Source organism: Bufo bufo, chromosome 2 (genome assembly GCF_905171765.1).
Source record: "Bufo bufo chromosome 2, aBufBuf1.1, whole genome shotgun sequence".
In the NCBI taxonomy this organism is placed as follows: Eukaryota; Metazoa; Chordata; class Amphibia; order Anura; family Bufonidae; genus Bufo; species Bufo bufo.
The window spans coordinates 213,071,171-213,090,251 of NC_053390.1; the positions used below are offsets into that span (position 1 = coordinate 213,071,171).

The window sequence follows — 19,081 nt, forward strand, 5'->3', positions numbered from 1 at the left end:
CAAGCAGGGATGGCCAACCCGAGGCTCTCCAGCTGTTGCAAAACTACAACTCCCAGCATGCCCGGACTGCCTACAGTTATGAGCCTACAGCAGGGCATGGTGGGAGTTGTAGTTTTACAACAGCTGGAGAGCCGCAGGTTGGCCATGCCTGGTCTACAGCATTCAGTTAAATGCCAGTGTTAAAATCTGCCATGTAAACGGGTCCTTACCGAAGGCTCCCACTACAGATACCACAGTACTAGTACAGCTCCTGTGCCATCTATATGCCATTCTTTTAGATAGGTTTGCGGCATCGGGCTGCTTACCAGGAAGCGGGAAGGTGACCTGTCACCAGATTTTTAATGACTAAACTGACGGCACAATACAGCACTTGTAAAAAGCATTCCAGACATGCTGTTAAAACAGATCCTGGCTGAAAAACAGGTCAAAATGCTGTAGTAATGATGGCGGTTGTGCAGAGGTGAGGCAGTCATTACTCTGTACTGCTCTCTTCTGCAGTACACTAAGGAGTATCCATCTGCACACCAGGGAAGGGAAGGGGGCACTACGGAGCGCTGATGTCAATCATGGAGGAAAGGGCGTAATACGCCCTGCAGACCTTCAGCACCGCCCCATGACTCCAGGTATACGATTTACATACAACATGGACCCACAAAAAAAAAAACGGCATCCATGTGATGTCCTAATCCGTGTCTGTTCCGCAAAACGATAGAATATGTCCTATTCTCTACCACAAAATGCGGACTGCGGACCCTGTGAAGTCAATGTGTCCTCAAAAAACGCAAAACGGATATGGCCTAAGGGTGTCACAAAAACAACCGAGCAAGTTTGCAAGCTGGTAGACGTAGTTTCACAACAGCTGGAGTGTTGAAGGCTGCTGACCCCTGTCAGGGCAGAAGTCTTCTCCAGCAAGGAGCTGGCGTCGATTTCTGGTGTAATGTGCGCCACTTTTTGTACAAGAGGCAAAAGAGGTGTTGGAAAAAGCGAAAAAATTTGCTAAAGTTTGTCATAAAGCAGCTTTTCAGACAGAACGCTGGCGCAGAGCTACAGTAAATGACCCCTGCTGCCCCATGTCATGTGGCATTATATCACTATGGAGGAAAGGTCCTTGAGGCCTGGAATTAAGGAGATTGTCCCAGATGAATAAGCGTAAAAATACCTAAAAAAAAAGTCACACTCGACCCTCTTCTCCCCTGCCCCGGCGATACCCTTACACACCACTGCAGCCATCACTGACCTCAATAGTGACATCCCACGCACTGCTGAGGCCAGTGATTGGCTGCATGGTGTGAAAGGGACATGTAGTCAGGAAGATGACATCCGAAGCGCGTCGCTAGGACTGGCAGGGGTAAAAACGGGTGACTTATTTTATTTTATGATATTTACTGCCCGGTTTTTATACATCTCTGACAACCCCTTTCACGTACCCTTACATAATATTACCTGTGCCTTTAGTCCCTGTCAGACCAGCAAACCACAGGCATCTATAGTGACAGAATGCTGCAGGACAAGCTGTCCACCCACCACACATGGCTGAGGTATTTACTGAGGTAAAAAGCCCATATCTGCATCAACCCAACTCCAAAAACGACCTCAGCTGTATGGGCCCCAAATGGCAGTGACCAGAGACTCCCCGTGTGATATGCTGCCCCCTCAGCCCGCAGCCTGCGCTGCCCACGGTGTCATTACACCTAGCACTACTGGCGGGAAACTCAAACCCAGCTCCAGTGCCGTGCAGTACGTGCAGCAGCCTGAGGTGACCGTGGGACCCGCACCCAGTGCCGTGCAGCAGCCTGAGGTGACCGTGGGACCCGCACCCAGTGCCGTACGTGCAGCAGCCTGAGGTGACCGTGGGACCCGCACCCAGTGCCGTACGTGCAGCAGCCTGAGGTGACCGTGGGACCCGCACCCAGCTCTACCTTTGCCGTCCATGTCCTGCACGTAGTCCCCCCGGTAGTGGTTGCAGCTGAGCTTCTGCTCCAGGCTGAAGCCGCGGATGCTGACCATGTCGTCCACGTCAGACAGATCGTCGCTCTCCGCGTACTGGGTCCGGCTGATGGTCCGCTGCGGGGAGAAGACACACAAGACGCGCTCAGACCTTCAATCATATGTGCACAGGTCGTACATCGATTATCACGCATCGCTCAGTGCATACTGGGGGTTGTCGTTGTCAGACAACCACCGTAGACCAGTATGTAGGTCATTGGAAGCCTTATCTTCAGCAGTGACAGCGCCGCACGGGTTAACAGAGCCCGTGCGGGACATTTAAACGCCATGTGCGTGCGGGGATATAAACAAGGAAGAGGGGCCGTGTAATGTGAGCCGCACACTCGGGGCCTGTCTCCTGCAGGGAGGAGTTGCTCGGGGAGCCAGCAGGGACAGCCACAGCCGCACGGACACACCATAACAAAGCCATGCGAGGAGCCAGCCACACAAAGGACCTCCCGCACCGGGGACCCCGCTACACACCAGTCTTCTTCCTGATGCTTTCTTTGCCTCCATGTTAGTGATGGAGCAGTGGCCTCCTGAGTTATAGGCTCTGTGGTCTGCCGCGCATGGTGATGATGGGACGATCGCTCTGGCGTAGAGGCAGCAGCACCACACACAGGACAATAAAAAGTTACTGATCCCCGCTCCGCAAACTACAAGGAAGCGGTGCAGGCTGCGGGGCCGCTGACGTCAGACACTACAGACGGTAACACTGGCTCCGGACGCAGCAGGTGCCACATGACTGGGAAGTTTGCCGCGAACACGCGTGGGTTGCTGGTAATAGTGAATCAGACATTTGCTGACACTCGCAATCCTTTTCCTATTGATGTTTTGGCCGGTCACGGGGGCTGGCTGTGCGCAGGCGCAGTAGCTGCTCTCGTCTTTATTTGTTATGACTGGTGCGTGCAGCTCTGTAGTTTCCACAACAGCGCTCTGGAGGGGCGTGGCTTATCTCCGGCTGTCCACGCCCCCTGCTGCATGTGGTTCTGTTGTGTTTCCTCAGGGTTGTTTTTGTCTGAGAGGAAGATCGGTGTACTGTGGTGTAGCAGGGCTGTATGTGTGTGTACTGTGGTGTAGCAGGGCTGTATGTGTGTGTACTGTGGTGTAGCAGGGCTGTATGTGTGTGTACTGTGGTGTAGCAGGGCTGTATGTGTGTGTACTGTGGTGTAGCAGGGCTGTATGTGTGTGTGTACTGTGGTGTAGCAGGGCTGTATGTGTGTGTGTACTGTGGTGTAGCAGGGCTGTATGTGTGTGTGTACTGTGGTGTAGCAGGGCTGTATGTGTGTGTGTACTGTGGTGTAGCAGGGCTGTATGTGTGTGTGTACTGTGGTGTAGCAGGGCTGTATGTGTGTGTGTACTGTGGTGTAGCAGGGCCAGGGGCATAGCTATAGGGGTGCAGAGGTAGCAGTCGCTACCGGGCCCAGGAGCCTGAGGGGCCCAAAGACCCTTGTGTCACAGAAGAAGACACCAGTATTATAGAAAGTCCTTGATCGTCACATCCCTGGCTGGAGGGAAGGGGCAAGGCCTCCTGCACACGACCGTATGGCTTTTTCAGTGTTTTGCAGTCTGTCTTTCACGGATCCGTTGTTCCGTTTTCGTTTCTGTTCCGTTTTTCTGTATGGCATATACAGTAATTACATAGATAAAATTGGGCTAGGCATAACATTTTCAATAGATGGTTCCGCAAAAAACGGAATGGAAACGGAAGACATACGGATGCATACCGGAGTGAGGATGAGTTGTGTACTGGGGTGTAGCAGGGCTGTATACTGGGTACAGTGTCGGACTGGGGTACTTATGGCCCACCAGTGTAACTGATTCTGGGGGCACACCTTAGGGCTCCTGCACACAAAATTATTTTTTTCCCATGTCCGTACTGTTCACTTCAATAGCTGTATGTCCTAGGGTTGTTTCGATACCAAAATTTTGATTCGGTTTTGATACCATAAAAAAGTATTGCGATTCTCGATACCACGCAAAAAAAATTAAACACCAAAAAAAGCTGAGTGCATTCCGCATTTTATGGAACGTCTGGCTCATAATCGAACAGTCCGATCCTAGTTTTTTGGGGGGACAAGGAGACTAAAAAATGGCAAATCGCACAGTTTTTTTTTATGTTCTGGCGGTCATCTCAGCAGATTTTTTAAAATATTTTAATAGTTTGGACTTTTCGGACGTGGCGATATGTGATATGTTTATTGTTTATATATACCCAGCAGTCAGACCCCCATCAATCAGACACTTATCACCTGTCGTGTCATAGCTGTTTCCCCTTTTAACATTTCCTATCCTTAAGGTGAAAAATGGAAGGGTCCTGAAGGGGTTAAAAATTTGGCCCAAAATATGAAACTAAAATAGTAATGCTCGCCTGTTAAAGGCCACTTTTCTAGTTATCCTCTATCCACAGGATCTGGGATAACTAAGTGATCCGTGGGGGTCTGAACCCTGGAGCCCCCACTGATCCCCCTTCTTGATTGAGTGGCAGGTCGAGCATAGGCCCTGCCTCGCTATACATTCTCTATGGGGTCGCTGGAGATGGCGGAGTACAGCGCTGGCTATTTCCAGTGGTCCCAAAGAGAATAAATGGAGCAGCAGGGTATATGTGTGGGGGTCGCAGAATCGGACCCCACTAATCATATAGTTATGCCCTATGGTGTGGAGAGGATAACTTGAAAATAGGGATCGACCGATTATCGGTTTTGCCGATATACCGATAATGTATGGGGAACCAGGATCGCACTGCTCTCAGCGCTCTCCGTGTTCCCTCAGCAGCACAGGGGAGAAGGAAGCAGTGTCTCCCTCCCCCCTGTGCTGCTGCGGCCAGTGAGAGGAAGGAGGACAAGGGGAGGGGAGGGGCTGTGGCCACTGCGCCACCAATGAAGAGAAATCTCTCATTCATTCATATACAGGAGGCGGGAGCTGGCTGCAGAATCACATAGCCGGCTCCCGACCTCTATGAGCAATAGCTGCGATATGCGGTAGTTAACCCCTCAGGAGCCGCGCCATGGTTAGAGTAGGTTCCCACTTAAACAAGAGGCAACCTTGTCGCGGTAAGTGGGCCTATGCTCTTTGATCAAACTGTATACTAATTGCCTCTTTATAGTGCACAGCAAATGATTGATAGCATTGCTGTATAGCCATGTTTTATCAAAAGAAATGCTGATAATTGTAAACAATGGTCATATCAGAAGCATAGGAATGAGGAGGTGCGATTTAGATTCACTCTACACATTATATGAATGAATGAGAGATTTCTCTTCATTGGTGGCGCAGTGCGCCCCCCCAAGCCCCCAAGTATTAATCATTGGTGGCGCAGTGCGCCCCTCACCCCCACCCCAGTATTAAAAACATTGGTGGCACAGAATTACCAGAATATCGGTATAAATTATCGGCTATCGGCCTGAAAGTTCACAAATTATCGGTATCGGCCCTAAAAAATCAATATCGGTCGATCCCTACTTGAAAACCTGGACAACCCCTTTAAATCCTCCACCACCAGTATCTCTCTACATGGCAGCAGTGATGCCTGTAAATACGGAATATCATCACTGCCGCCATGTAAACCATACGTGTCAAAAGTGGAGAATGTGACGCAATGTGTAGAATTTTTCTGTCATAAGTCCAACCCCCTTTGCAGGTCATAACCTTTAACAAAGCCCAAGCAAAGGCCTAGAGGAGCAACGCGAGCAAAGGGCACAAACAGAGGATCATAACTGAAACAGAGGCATTAGGGTCACCTGAGGCAGGGTAATAGTGGGTATCCTGGAGCAGAGGTAGGGGGGCAACTGGAGAAGAGGCAATATTAGTGGTGCATTTAGAGTGGGGGCATCTGGAGCTGTGGCACTAATGGGGGTGCACCCAAAGCAGAGGCATTGGGGGGACCTAGGGCAAAGTCCCCCTAATGCCACTCTGAATTCTGCAGAGAGCAGCACACATACACATATCTGAGTCTGCTGTAAACAAATCCCCTATTTCCCCATTACAGTCTCCTGCAGCTCACTACTGTCACACACCTGAGAAATCAACGGCAGAGAAGTCCTTCTCTCCAGCAGCCAGTTTTCTGACAGCAGGGAGGCCAGGAGGATGGCCAGACATGTTCTCTCCCCTTCCACTGCCAGCAGCCGGGAAATTTATAAGATACTGCAGGGCCTCCTGTACCCTGTGGAGCACCCATCAAATGGATGAAGCGGCTGGTCTGAAAAGCGCTTCTCTGCTCCATTCATTTCTATGGAAGAGCGGGAGGTAGCCGAGTACAGCGGTCCACTATCGCTAACATTTCCATAGAAATGTGATTAGTAATTAGATTGGCACTCACAAATACAAGGGTCACGCAGATGCAGCGATATTTAAAATTTATTTCCTTAGAAATCCCCTATACATAGAAATTAACACAGTATGTATTGGCCAATACTCAATTCTTAAAAATTAAAACATTGTACATGCATTAGTCTTGAGACTCATATACAAAAACCTTAATTAAATCCACATATATACGTCTTAATTGTAAGGCTGGTTTCACACGGGCGTTGCGGATTGGGGCCGGATGCGTTCAGGATGCGTTCAGTGAAACTCGCACTATTTTGCAAGCAAGTTCAGTCAGTTTTGTCTGCTGTTGCGTTTAGTTGTTCAGTTTTTTCTGCGCGGGTGCAATGCGTTTTTCACGCGCATGACAAAAAACTGAAGGTTTACAAACAACATCTCTTAGCAACCATCAGTGAAAAACGCATCGCATCCGCACTTGCTTGCGGATGCAATGCGTTTTTCACGCAGCCCCATTCACGTCTATGGGGCCAGGGCTGCGCGAAAAACGCTGAATATAGAACATGCTGCGATTTTCACGCAACGCAGAACTGATGCGTGAAAAACAATGCTCATGTACACAGACCCATTGAAATGAATGGGTCAGGATTCAGTGCGGGTGCTATGCGTTCACGTCACACATTGCACCCGCACGGAAAACTCGCTCGTGTGAAAGGGACCTAAGACTGATGGTTCTTCAAATGTTAGTTATGCAAACATCACACTTTGTATAGCTTAGCCCCTTTAGAGCAAACAGAAGTAGCTGGATAACTTTCAAAAGGCTACACAATTCTGTTATAGGGACTTAAAAACTTGATATATCGAAAGTTCAGTGTACACGTTTGTTTAAACGGCCAGTATTGTATATTCGTAGATATTAATCGATCGAATATTCGCGTGTTGCGTTTCTGCGAACTTTCTGATCGAAAAATTTGCTATAGACACAGTGAAACAATATTCATGAGGTGCTCGCGATTTTATAATGCACAAGTTCATATATGGTATTCATATTTCTGATCCAAAAGTTTTAGTATAGGAACAATGGAACAAAGTTCATGAAGTACTCACGATTTTCTCGGCCTCTCGGTTTTTTCGGCTTTACGTGCGATTTTTATGGGCACGATAGAACAACATTCATGAGGTACTCACGATTATTTTCGACCTTACACGTATTCCAAGACTTCCGATTTACCGCATGCTGTTGGCGTGTATTACTTTCGTTACCCGAATGTCCAGGGTATATTGTCGCAGAATCACCTCTGTGTCTCACTTCCTGGTTGCTTGATGTCTTTTAGCGACGATTTGCTTGTCTTTCATATCAGGCTGATCTTTTCAAGATGTTTGCTGCCGGCAGTGTTTCTTAAAGTTGTTTATTCCTCAGCTGGCACTGGAAGCCAATTTATTTGAACGAACCAAACGCGTTTCAGAGTACAATTTCTGCTCTTACTCCTTCCTCAGTGGTAATTTTATGAGCCTCCATGTGCCTCTTTTATACCCTGTAAGCTCCACCCAAACAATTCAAAAAGAGCACAAAAACAGGGGTGGAATTTTCTTGTTGTTTGTTTTAAAACTCTCTTTATTGTTTTCTCAGCCAATAAAGCAAATATACTGACTGTTTGATACAAGAGATACATATCCGTTCAGATCAAATAAGATACAAATACAAGATGATATAGCATGTATCAGGAACATCTCTATGACATTGTAAATATTCTTGTAAACAAACATTCCGGACAGAGTCAATCTTTACGGAACATATTCAGTCACGTTGCGCCAATCACCACATGTAATTAAACTTATAACTAAACACAGAAAAAAATGATATTAGACAAAAATACAGGGAGATTGGGGGGGGGGGGGTAGATAAGGGAAAAAAGGGGAGGGGGGGAGGCAGATAAGTGGTGTATAAAGTAGGGATCGACCGATATTGATTTTTTAGGACCGATACCGATAATTTGTGAACTTTCAGGCCGATAGCCGATAATTTATACCGATATTCTGGGAATTTTCATTTTTGAGAAGAAAAAAAAATTCCTACACAAATCTGCTGAAAATTAATATGTTTATTGTTAATGTGTATTTTTTTTGTTTATTGTTAGTGTATTTTTTTTATAAATCTTTTTCATTTATACTTAATATTTTTGTGGGTTTTTTTACTAACTTTTAACCCCCTTAGGGACTAGAACCTTTGTCCTATTCACCCTGATAGATCTCTATCAGGGTGAATAGGATCTCACACTGTCCCTGCTGCTCTGTGCATAGTGCACACAGCAGCATGGAGCTGAACATGGCAGCCAGGGCTTCAATAGCGTCCTGGCTGCCATGGTAACCGATCGGAGCCCCAGGCTTACACAGCTGGGGCTCCGATCGGAGGAGCAGGGGAGAGGGGATCCTGTGGCCACTGCCACCAATGATTAATACTGGGTGGGGGGGGGGGGGGGCGCACTGCGCCACCAATGTTTTTACTATTGGCCGGGATGGGGGTGGGGGGCGCACTGCGCCACCAATGATTAATACTGGGGGGCTTGGGGGGGCGCACTGCGCCACCAATGAAGATAAGTCTCTCGATCATTCATATACAGGAGGCGGGAGCTGGCTGCAGAATCACATAGCCGGCTCCCAACCTCTATCAGCGGTAGCTGCGATCCGCGGCACCTGAGGAGTTAACTACCGCGGACCGCAGCTATTGCTCATAGAGGTCGGGAGCCGGCTATGTGATTCTGCAGCCAGCTCCCGCCTCCTGTATATGAATTAATGAAAGGCTTATCTTCATTGGTGGCGCAGCGGCCACAGCCCCTCCCCTCCTCTTATGTTCTATCCCCTCATTGGCGGCAGCACAGGGGGAGGAGACACTGCTTCCTTCTCCCCTGTGCTGCGGAGGGAACACAGAGAGCGCTGTCAGCAGCGCGTTCTGTGTTCCCCATACGTTATCGGTATATTGGCAAAATTGATGCCGATAACGTTCAAAATCCTCAATATCGGCCGATAATATCGGCCAAACCGATAATCGGTCGATCCCTAGTATAAAGTACCAACTCTTTATTCATATAACATCAACGTGTTAAGGACAGTCAGATGCCATGGCGTTGCTGTCTGTAAGTCTCATCCATATGCACTCAGATCCGCTCAACACCGTGCAAGGGCCGTTATTCAAGTATACTAAGTATATGTTTATTTTAACGCAATTAATCCAGAATAAATCGTCGATAAGATCTCCAGGGGTTCCAAATGGCCTCAAATTTAAGCGGGGATCTGCTCAAGCCTACATATCTGGTCACATTTGACAATCCATTTCTGGATTGAAGGTATTACCTGTTGTTTCCAATGGGTCGCAATGAGGAGTCTAGCTGAGGCCAGCAAAGCCGTACACAAGATTTTTATGTTCTTGGAACCCTTTATAACATTATGCAAGCCAAACAGGCAAAGTTTCGGAGTAACAGGGATGTGTACCCTACTCACTTTTGATAAAACTCCACAGACTGCTTGCCAAAAGGGTGTTATTTTGTCACAATACCACCAAATGTGTGCATGAGTGCCCAGTTCCTTATTACATCTCCAACACAAGGGGCTGGTAGTAGTAGGGAACATACGGTGGAGCCTTTGAGGTGTAAAATACCACCTAGTTAGGACTTTATAACGGTTTCTTGTACCTTGACGCACCTGGACACCTTAGTCGGGGAGAGCAAAGCGCGCCTCCTCTCTACTGGGGAAAACTCGATATGCAGATCGGATTCCCATTGTTGTAGAAAAATTGGATTGCATACCTTAGATGGAGACATTAAAATGTCATACAATTTGGAGATTTTCCCTCTTGGGTCTTTAATTTGTATGGCTAGTTTTTCAAATGAGGAATGGACTACCAAGATGGGTAAACGTGTCAGATACTTCCTTATATGCTGGATGCAATAGTTGATATGGAATGGAGAGCAGTCCTTCATCAATGGATGTTTATAAAGGTCCGTTGCTGAAGGAATATCATTATCCGGGCAAATGGCTAATAACGGAGAGACACATTGTTTCACTTTCTCCGGAAGAGTCTGCAGAAAATCAGTGGATGCTTGAAAAAAGACATCCCTAATTTGCATTAACACAGGGTAATTAGGTGTCAAAGTAGATCTCCAATTAGACTTTGCCCACATATTCAATGTGTATTTAGTAATTGAACTCTGGGTTCGGATATTTTTGGAGGCTTGGGAGTTATCCATAAATAGGAATGCGCGTAATGGGATGATCGACATGTCTTGTTCCACTATTAGATCTAATCGACCTGAATGTGGTCTTAGCCACTCTAGACACCTGATGCTTAACACCGCCTTGTGGTAGTGATATACATCTGGGATGCCCAGTCCACCATTGATAGGTTGCTGAGTAATTTGTTTAAAAGGTATACGCGCCCTTCTCCCACCCCAAAGGAATCTCAACATAATATCCTGTATTTTTTTTTTTTAAATGATTTGGGGATGGGTATCGGGAGAGTCTGGATGTAGTACAGGATAGTAGGCAGGAGTATAGTTTTGATTAGAGTCCTACGCCCGAACCAGGAGACATACGGGACATCCCATGAGCTAATAGTATCTTCTAGGCGTTTCGGGAGGGGTGCAAAGTTTTCTTGATATAAGCGGGAGAAATCCGGGGTGAGTTTTATCCCTAGAAAGGTAACGTGGCTTGCCGTCCACAGAAATGGTGTAGTTTTCTTAAGAATTCCTAAATCACTGGACTTCACAGACATATATAACACAACAGATTTGGTCAGATTTACTGAAAAATTGGACAAATCGGAAAAAATTTCAAGCGTCGACATGATGGCTGGAAAGGCAATTATAGGGTTGGATATCAACAGCAGTACGTCGTCAGCGAATGCTGCCGTCTGATGGACTGAGGATCCTACTGATAGCCCTGCTATCTTCTCATGCTGTTGAAAGGACTGCAAGAGGGTTTCGATAACTAATACAAACAACAATGGAGAAAGAGGGCAACCCTGTCTCGTGCCATTTGATATTCTGAACATAGGAGACAGCGTACCATTTATACATTGCCATGACAGCGGCGATAAAGGAATCCGGGATGCCGTATTTCGCCAAAGCTTTAGTCATGAATAACCAGTCCACCCTATCGAATGCCTTTTCCGCGTCCATACTGTGAATCGCTAAGGGGATGTTTTGTGTTTTCGCCCCATTGCATAAGGTGGATAATCCTAATAATGTTATTCTTCCCTTCTCTAGTGGGTATGAAGCCTACTTGTTCAGGTGATATGAGGTCTGGCAAATACTTTTTAAGCCTATTAGCTAGTAACTTAGCGTATAATTTTAAATCATTATTGAGTAATGAGATTGTAATAAAAATAGAATGGGCACTCATATACCTAGTTCACTAGGTAGGCAATGCGACTCAAGCAATATATTAATAGTATATAATTTATTGATAGTGATATATATATGCAGGTATATATCAATATACAATTAGTATTGGAAACCTAATAGTTATACCCTCTAAATAAACCTAAATTGATAAAATTCACATAAAAATAGTTGATAAAATAAGCATAAATCTATCCACTGTTATAGCTAATAGAAAGCCGGTCCAGCGTTAATAGAAGGAACACACTGATAAATCTTCCGTTATCTACAACAGTGGCTGACAGCAAATATGACTGCAGGGATAAATATGTGAAAATAAATTAATAAATCGATAAATAAGTGAAAATTCAACAGTGAAATTGCGTGATATAACACAGTGACTTGGAATGTCCAATAGATAAAATGTAGCAGGATATGACACATAAAATCTAATGGATCAGCATAATAAAGTGCAAATAAATAATAAAATGGTGAATATATATATATATATATATATACAGTGGCGGAAAAAATTATTTGACCCCTCACTGATTTTGTAAGTTTGTCCAATGACAAAGAAATGAAAAGTCTCAGAACAGTATCATTTCAATGGTAGGTTTATTGTAACAGTGGCAGATAGCACATCAAAAGGAAAATCGAAAAAATAACTTTAAATAAAAGATAGCAACTGATTTGCATTTCATTGAGTGAAATAAGTATTTGAACCCCTACCAACCATTAAGAGTTCTGGCTCCCACAGAGTGGTTAGACACTTCTACTCAATTAGTCACCCTCATTAAGGACACCTGTCTTAACTAGTCACCTGTATAAAAGACACCTGTCCACAGAATCAATCAATCAAGCAGACTCCAAACTCTCCAACATGGGAAAGACCAAAGAGCTGTCCAAGGATGTCAGAGACAAAATTGTAGACCTGCACAAGGCTGGAATGGGCTACAAAACCATTAGCAAGAAGCTGGGAGAGAAGGTGACAACTGTTGGTGCGATTGTTCGAAAATGGAAGGAGCACAAAATGACCATCAATCGACCTCGCTCTGGGGCTCCACGCAAGATCTCACCTCGTGGGGTGTCAATGGTTCTGAGAAAGGTGAAAAAGCATCATAGAACTACACGGGAGGAGTTAGTTAATGACCTCAAATTAGCAGGGACCACAGTCACCAAGAAAACCATTGGAAACACATTACACCGCAATGGATTAAAATCCTGCAGGGCTCGCAAGGTCCCCCTGCTCAGGAAGGCACATGTGCAGGCCCGTCTGAAGTTTGCCAATGAACACCTGAATGATTCAGAGAGTGACTGGGAGAAGGTGCTGTGGTCTGATGAGACCAAAATAGAGCTCTTTGGCATTAACTCAACTCGCTGTGTTTGGAGGAAGAAAAATGCTGCCTATGACCCCCAAAACACCGTCCCCACCGTCAAGCATGGGGGTGGAAACATTTTGCTTTGGGGGTGTTTTTCTGCTAAGGGCACAGGACAACTTATTCGCATAAACGGGAAAATGGACGGAGCCATGTATCGTGAAATCCTGAGCGACAACCTCCTTCCCTCTGCCAGGAAACTGAAAATGGGTCGTGGATGGGTGTTCCAGCACGACAATGACCCAAAACATACAGCAAAGGCAACAAAGGAGTGGCTCAAGAAGAAGCACATTAAGGTCATGGAGTGGCCTAGTCAGTCTCCGGACCTTAATCCAATCGAAAACCTATGGAGGGAGCTCAAGCTCAGAGTTGCACAGAGACAGCCTCGAAACCTTAGGGATTTAGAGATGATCTGCAAAGAGGAGTGGACCAACATTCCTCCTAAAATGTGCGCAAACTTGGTCATCAATTACAAGAAACGTTTGACCTCTGTGCTTGCAAACAAGGGTTTTTCCACCAAGTATTAAGTCTTTTTTTGTTAGAGGGTTCAAATACTTATTTCACTCAATGAAATGCAAATCAGTTGCTATCTTTTATTTAAAGTTATTTTTTCGATTTTCCTTTTGATGTGCTATCTGCCACTGTTACAATAAACCTACCATTGAAATGATACTGTTCTGAGACTTTTCATTTCTTTGTCATTGGACAAACTTACAAAATCAGTGAGGGGTCAAATAATTATTTCCGCCACTGTATATGTATATAAAAATGGAAAAAGAGATGGCAGCACCGTCACAGTAAAAAATGAAAAAAGGGTGCACAGGCCCAGTATGGATATAAGCCAATCCAACAAAATATAGAAGATGAAAAAAGGGCAGCACTCCAATAGATAAAAATAAAATAAAACTTTATTTACCCATAAGGCTGTAGCGACGTTTCGGCTCCTACACAGGAGCCTTCCTCAAGCAGTGTGTATAAATCAAAACTCTGGATATATATAGTGTTACAACCAATCATAGCCAATTACATATCAAGTGGACATAATTAATAAAGAATCGAAATACATGATACATTATAAATATATGAATCAATAAAACCAACCATGCAGAATCATTGAATCGTGATACATACAATTGTAAAATAGTTCAGTGAATATATATAGTACAGTACATTTGTTTACACAGATCATATAATAAGTGCCAGCTGTGAACAATTACATAAAGTGCTAAGTGCTTACTGGTACAGGTGATACACGTAATAGATGCAGGAAGGAGGGCGGCTGTCATCCATGTTGACATGTGCGATCCGGCGTACCTGAATCGCCACTGCGCATGCCCCTATGACGCATAATGTGTGCTTCCGTCTAACACTAACCTCGTCACATGACGCATGCGCTCTTGAGCTGCAGCACTGAGACGGCCATTTTGGGTAAGGGCAGAAAGCCCACTAGATCACGCTACTGCTCAAAACAACCAATATTGCCGGTACACTGCAGGCTCAGGGTGACAATGGCATATAAAGATGCCCGAGTGTCGCAGTGGCCAAGTGGACTCGGGAGAGGGCCACACCTACACATTGAAGTGGAGCACTCTGCCGTGATCATAGAACGGCTGCGCTTCCGCATGTGAATGCAGAGTCGCACCGCTACAACGGTCAAAATCCACCCATCACCACCTCACTCTGAGGGTTCTCCTCATAACACCCCGCCATGCTTGTAGCGGAATATAAATAAAAAATACAGAAACAGTTATTTGAGGAAATACACAAGTCTAGAAGCCGTATAGTGCATGAACAGACGTGTCCAGATGTCGTGATCGCACAGCCCACATGAATGCAACACCACTTCTCCTCATCCCAAATCCAGTGAAAAATCATCTAAAAAATGAAAAAAAGAAAAAGGAATACATTAAAAATAAAGATCAAAATACATATTTTTGACCAAAAGAGAACTTGCGGAACAAACAGGAATATATGTTTTATACACACAAGTGTCACATATTTTACAGCAAGGCAGTCGACATTTAGAATGCAAAGAGAGAGGGCAAACCACGCAGCTAGCCAACTCCAACCTTGTAGTCCACATTGAGACCACATGGCTGTAGGGAATTGAGCGTGTAAATCCATTTTAGCTCTCTCTTTTTTAGGAGGCCAATTCTGTTGCCACCTCTCCTAGGCATTGGTATATGGTCAATAATATAACACTTCAGATCTTTCTCAGTGTGTTTATGATTGGCAAAATGTTTAGAGACTGGTAGATCCAGTCGTTTCTTCCTGACACTAAGTCGATGGTTATTGAATCGTGTCTTAAAATCAGTTGTTGTTTCTCCAACGTATAACAAATTACACGGACAAACAATCACGTACACGACGTGATTGGAGTCACAAGTCAGATAATGCCTTATCTGATATGAGACTCCAGTTTGTGGGTGTACAAAGGACCTACCCTTGATGATATATTTGCAATTTACGCAGGACAAACACGGAAAACAGCCGACACTGGCACCTGTCAGTGTCCGTTGTCCTACCGCTTTTGAGGTTCCTACGTCTGCCCTAACCAATTGGTCCTTAAGACTCTTGGATCTACGGTAGGACATAATAGGGGGAGAATGGAATTCCTTAACGGTGTTGAGACAGCCACCCAGTATGCTCCAGTGACGTCGGATAATGTTGTTAATATCGACGCTCTGTTCACAGTGGGTGGAAATAAAAGGGATCCTACTAGTTTTCACTTGTTGCACTTTTCTTTTAAGGATATCATCCCTGTTAAGTTGACCGACCATTTTCTTTTTCTCATACAGCAATTTGGTTGGATAACCTCGTTGCTCAAATTTATGCAATACTGTATCAAGCGTGTTATGGGATGTAATGGGGTCTGAGACTATGCGTTTAACTCTCAGAAACTGAGAGTATGGAAGATATTTTACCATGGATCTAGGATGATTACTATTGTAAGTCAGTAGCGTGTTCCTGTCGGTAGGTTTCGTGAACAGCTCTGTCTGTATTTTACCCGCCGACAGGATCACGCGAGTATCGAGGAATTGCATTTCAACAGGGGAATGCACCAAAGTGAACTGCAATGCCTCATCAACTCCATTTAGAAAACCATGGAAATCAAAAAGTTTTTGCAAATCGCCCGTCCAGATGAGGAAGATGTCGTCTATGTACCGCCACCACGCCCTAATGTATTGGAAGTGGTGGCTTCCATAGACGACATCCTCCTCAAACTGACGCATAAAGATATTGGCGTAAGTTGGGGCCACATTAGACCCCATCGCCACGCCCTGTTCTTGTACATAATATGAGTCCTGAAATAGGAAGTAATTCTGTCTGAGTACAATTTCCAGCAAGGATAATATAAAATGCTGGGCGCCATCAGTAAATGTGGATTTGTCCAACATTGAGGAAACCGCCGTCAATCCTTTTTGGAAGCCACCACTTCCAATACATTAGGGCGTGGTGGCGGTACATAGACGACATCTTCCTCATCTGGACGGGCGATTTGCAAAAACTTTTTGATTTCCATGGTTTTCTAAATGGAGTTGATGAGGCATTGCAGTTCACTTTGGTGCATTCCCCTGTTGAAATGCAATTCCTCGATACTCGCGTGATCCTGTCGGCGGGTAAAATACAGACAGAGCTGTTCACGAAACCTACCGACAGGAACACGCTACTGACTTACAATAGTAATCATCCTAGATCCATGGTAAAATCTCTTCCATACTCTCAGTTTCTGAGAGTTAAACGCATAGTCTCAGACCCCATTACATCCAATAACACGCTTGATACAGTATTGCATAAATTTGAGCAACGAGGTTATCCAACCAAATTGCTGTATGAGAAAAAGAAAATGGTCGGTCAACTTAACAGGGATGATATCCTTAAAAGAAAAGTGCAACAAGTGAAAACTAGTAGGATCCCTTTTATTTCCACCCACTGTGAACAGAGCGTTGATATTAACAACATTATCCGACGTCACTGGAGCATACTGGGTGGCTGTCTCAACACCGTTAAGGAATTCCATTCTCCCCCTATTATGTCCTACCGTAGATCCAAGAGTCTTAAGGACCAATTGGTTAGGGCAGACGTAGGAACCTCAAAAGCGGTAGGACAACGGACACTGACAGGTGCCAGTGTCGGCTGTTTTCCGTGTTTGTCCTGCGTAAATTGCAAATATATCATCAAGGGTAGGTCCTTTGTACACCCACAAACTGGAGTCTCATATCAGATAAGGCATTATCTGACTTGTGACTCCAATCACGTCGTGTACGTGATTGTTTGTCCGTGTAATTTGTTATACGTTGGAGAAACAACAACTGATTTTAAGACACGATTCAATAACCATCGACTTAGTGTCAGGAAGAAACGACTGGATCTACCAGTCTCTAAACATTTTGCCAATCATAAACACACTGAGAAAGATCTGAAGTGTTATATTATTGACCATATACCAATGCCTAGGAGAGGTGGCAACAGAATTGGCCTCCTAAAAAAGAGAGAGCTAAAATGGATTTACACGCTCAATTCCCTACAGCCATGTGGTCTCAATGTGGACTACAAGGTTGGAGTTGGCTAGCTGCGTGGTTTGCCCTCTCTCTTTGCATTCTAAATGTCGACTGCCTTGCTGTAAAATATGTGACACTTGTGTGTATAAAACATATATTCCTGTTTGTTCCGCAAGTTCTCTTTTGGTCAAAAATATGTATTTTGATCTTTATTTTTAATGTATTCCTTCTTTTTTTCATTTTTTAGATGATTTTTCACTGGATTTGGGATGAGGAGAAGTGGTGTTGCATTCATGTGAGCTGTGCGATCACGACATCTGGACACGTCTGTTCATGCACTATACGGCTTCTAGACTTGTGTATTTCCTCAAATAACTGTTTCTGTATTTTTTATTTATATTCCGCTACAAGCATGGCGGGGTGTTATGAGGAGAACCCTCAGAGTGAGGTGGTGATGGGTGGATTTTGACCGTTGTAGCGGTGCGACTCTGCATTCACATGCGGAAGCGCAGCCGTTCTATGATCACGGCAGAGTGCTCCACTTCAATGTGTAGGTGTGGCCCTCTCCCGAGTCCACTTGGCCACTGCGACACTCGGGCATCTTTATATGCCATTGTCACCCTGAGCCTGCAGTGTACCGGCAATATTGGTTGTTTTGAGCAGTAGCATAATCTAGTGGGCTTTCTGCCCTTACCCAAAATGGCCGTCTCAGTGCTGCAGCTCAAGAGCGCATGCGTCATGTGACGAGGTTAGTGTTAGACGGAAGCACACATTATGCGTCATAGGGGCATGCGCAGTGGCGATTCAGGTACGCCGGATCGCACATGTCAACATGGATGACAGCCGCCCTCCTTCCTGCATCTATTACGTGTATCACCTGTACCAGTAAGCACTTAGCACTTTATGTAATTGTTCACAGCTGGCACTTATTATATGATCTGTGTAAACAAATGTACTGTACTATATATATTCACTGAACTATTTTACAATTGTATGTATCACGATTCAATGATTCTGCATGGTTGGTTTTATTGATTCATATATTTATAATGTATCATGTATTTCGATTCTTTATTAATTATGTCCACTTGATATGTAATTGGCTATGATTGGTTGTAACACTATATATATCCAGAGTTTTGATTTATACATACTGCTTGAGGAAGGCTCCTGTGTAGGAGCCGAAACGTCGCTACAGCCTTATGGGTAAATAAAGTTTATTTTATTTTTATCTATTGGAGTGCTGCCCTTTTTTCATCTTCTATATATATGTATAGATATCTCTGGAGAATCAATGAAATTGCTGTCTCCCACTGGTAGTTCTGTTCCTAGAATAGTCTTTCTTTAATACTAAAACGTGTGACCTGGATCACGGCTTAATCCACACAGTTGTCCGCAGGTAAGCTCAGTTTGAGCTGATAGGCTGTATAATTAAACAACCGCGACGAACGCGGCAAGATACTTGAGCAGTAGTAAAAGTGTCCAATAATGTTGCAATAAGATAAAGTAACAATGCAAATATAGCAAACAGTGTATCAGGATGCTTGAGCAGCAATGCACATATGTCCAGCAGTGT

General features: G+C 44.8%; 1 protein-coding gene across 4 annotated transcripts in view; it reads right to left on the bottom strand.

Annotated features, from left to right (window-relative positions):
* KDM2B (lysine demethylase 2B) overlaps positions 1–2,907 on the bottom strand; it is a 237,367-nt gene extending 234,460 nt beyond the window's left edge. Inside the window, exons 1-2 of one of the 4 annotated variants that reach the window (XM_040416126.1) lie at positions 2,470–2,907; positions 1,920–2,064 (exon numbers count right to left, since the gene is read on the bottom strand). In XM_040416126.1, the coding sequence (XP_040272060.1) occupies positions 1,920–2,064; positions 2,470–2,502 (178 nt within the window). In that variant the 5' untranslated portion in view covers positions 2,503–2,907. The remainder of the gene's footprint in view (positions 1–1,919; positions 2,065–2,469) is intronic. The other 3 variants (XM_040416124.1, XM_040416125.1, XM_040416123.1) reach the window with 3 other exon arrangements.
* Positions 2,908–19,081: the final 16,174 nt, after the last annotated feature.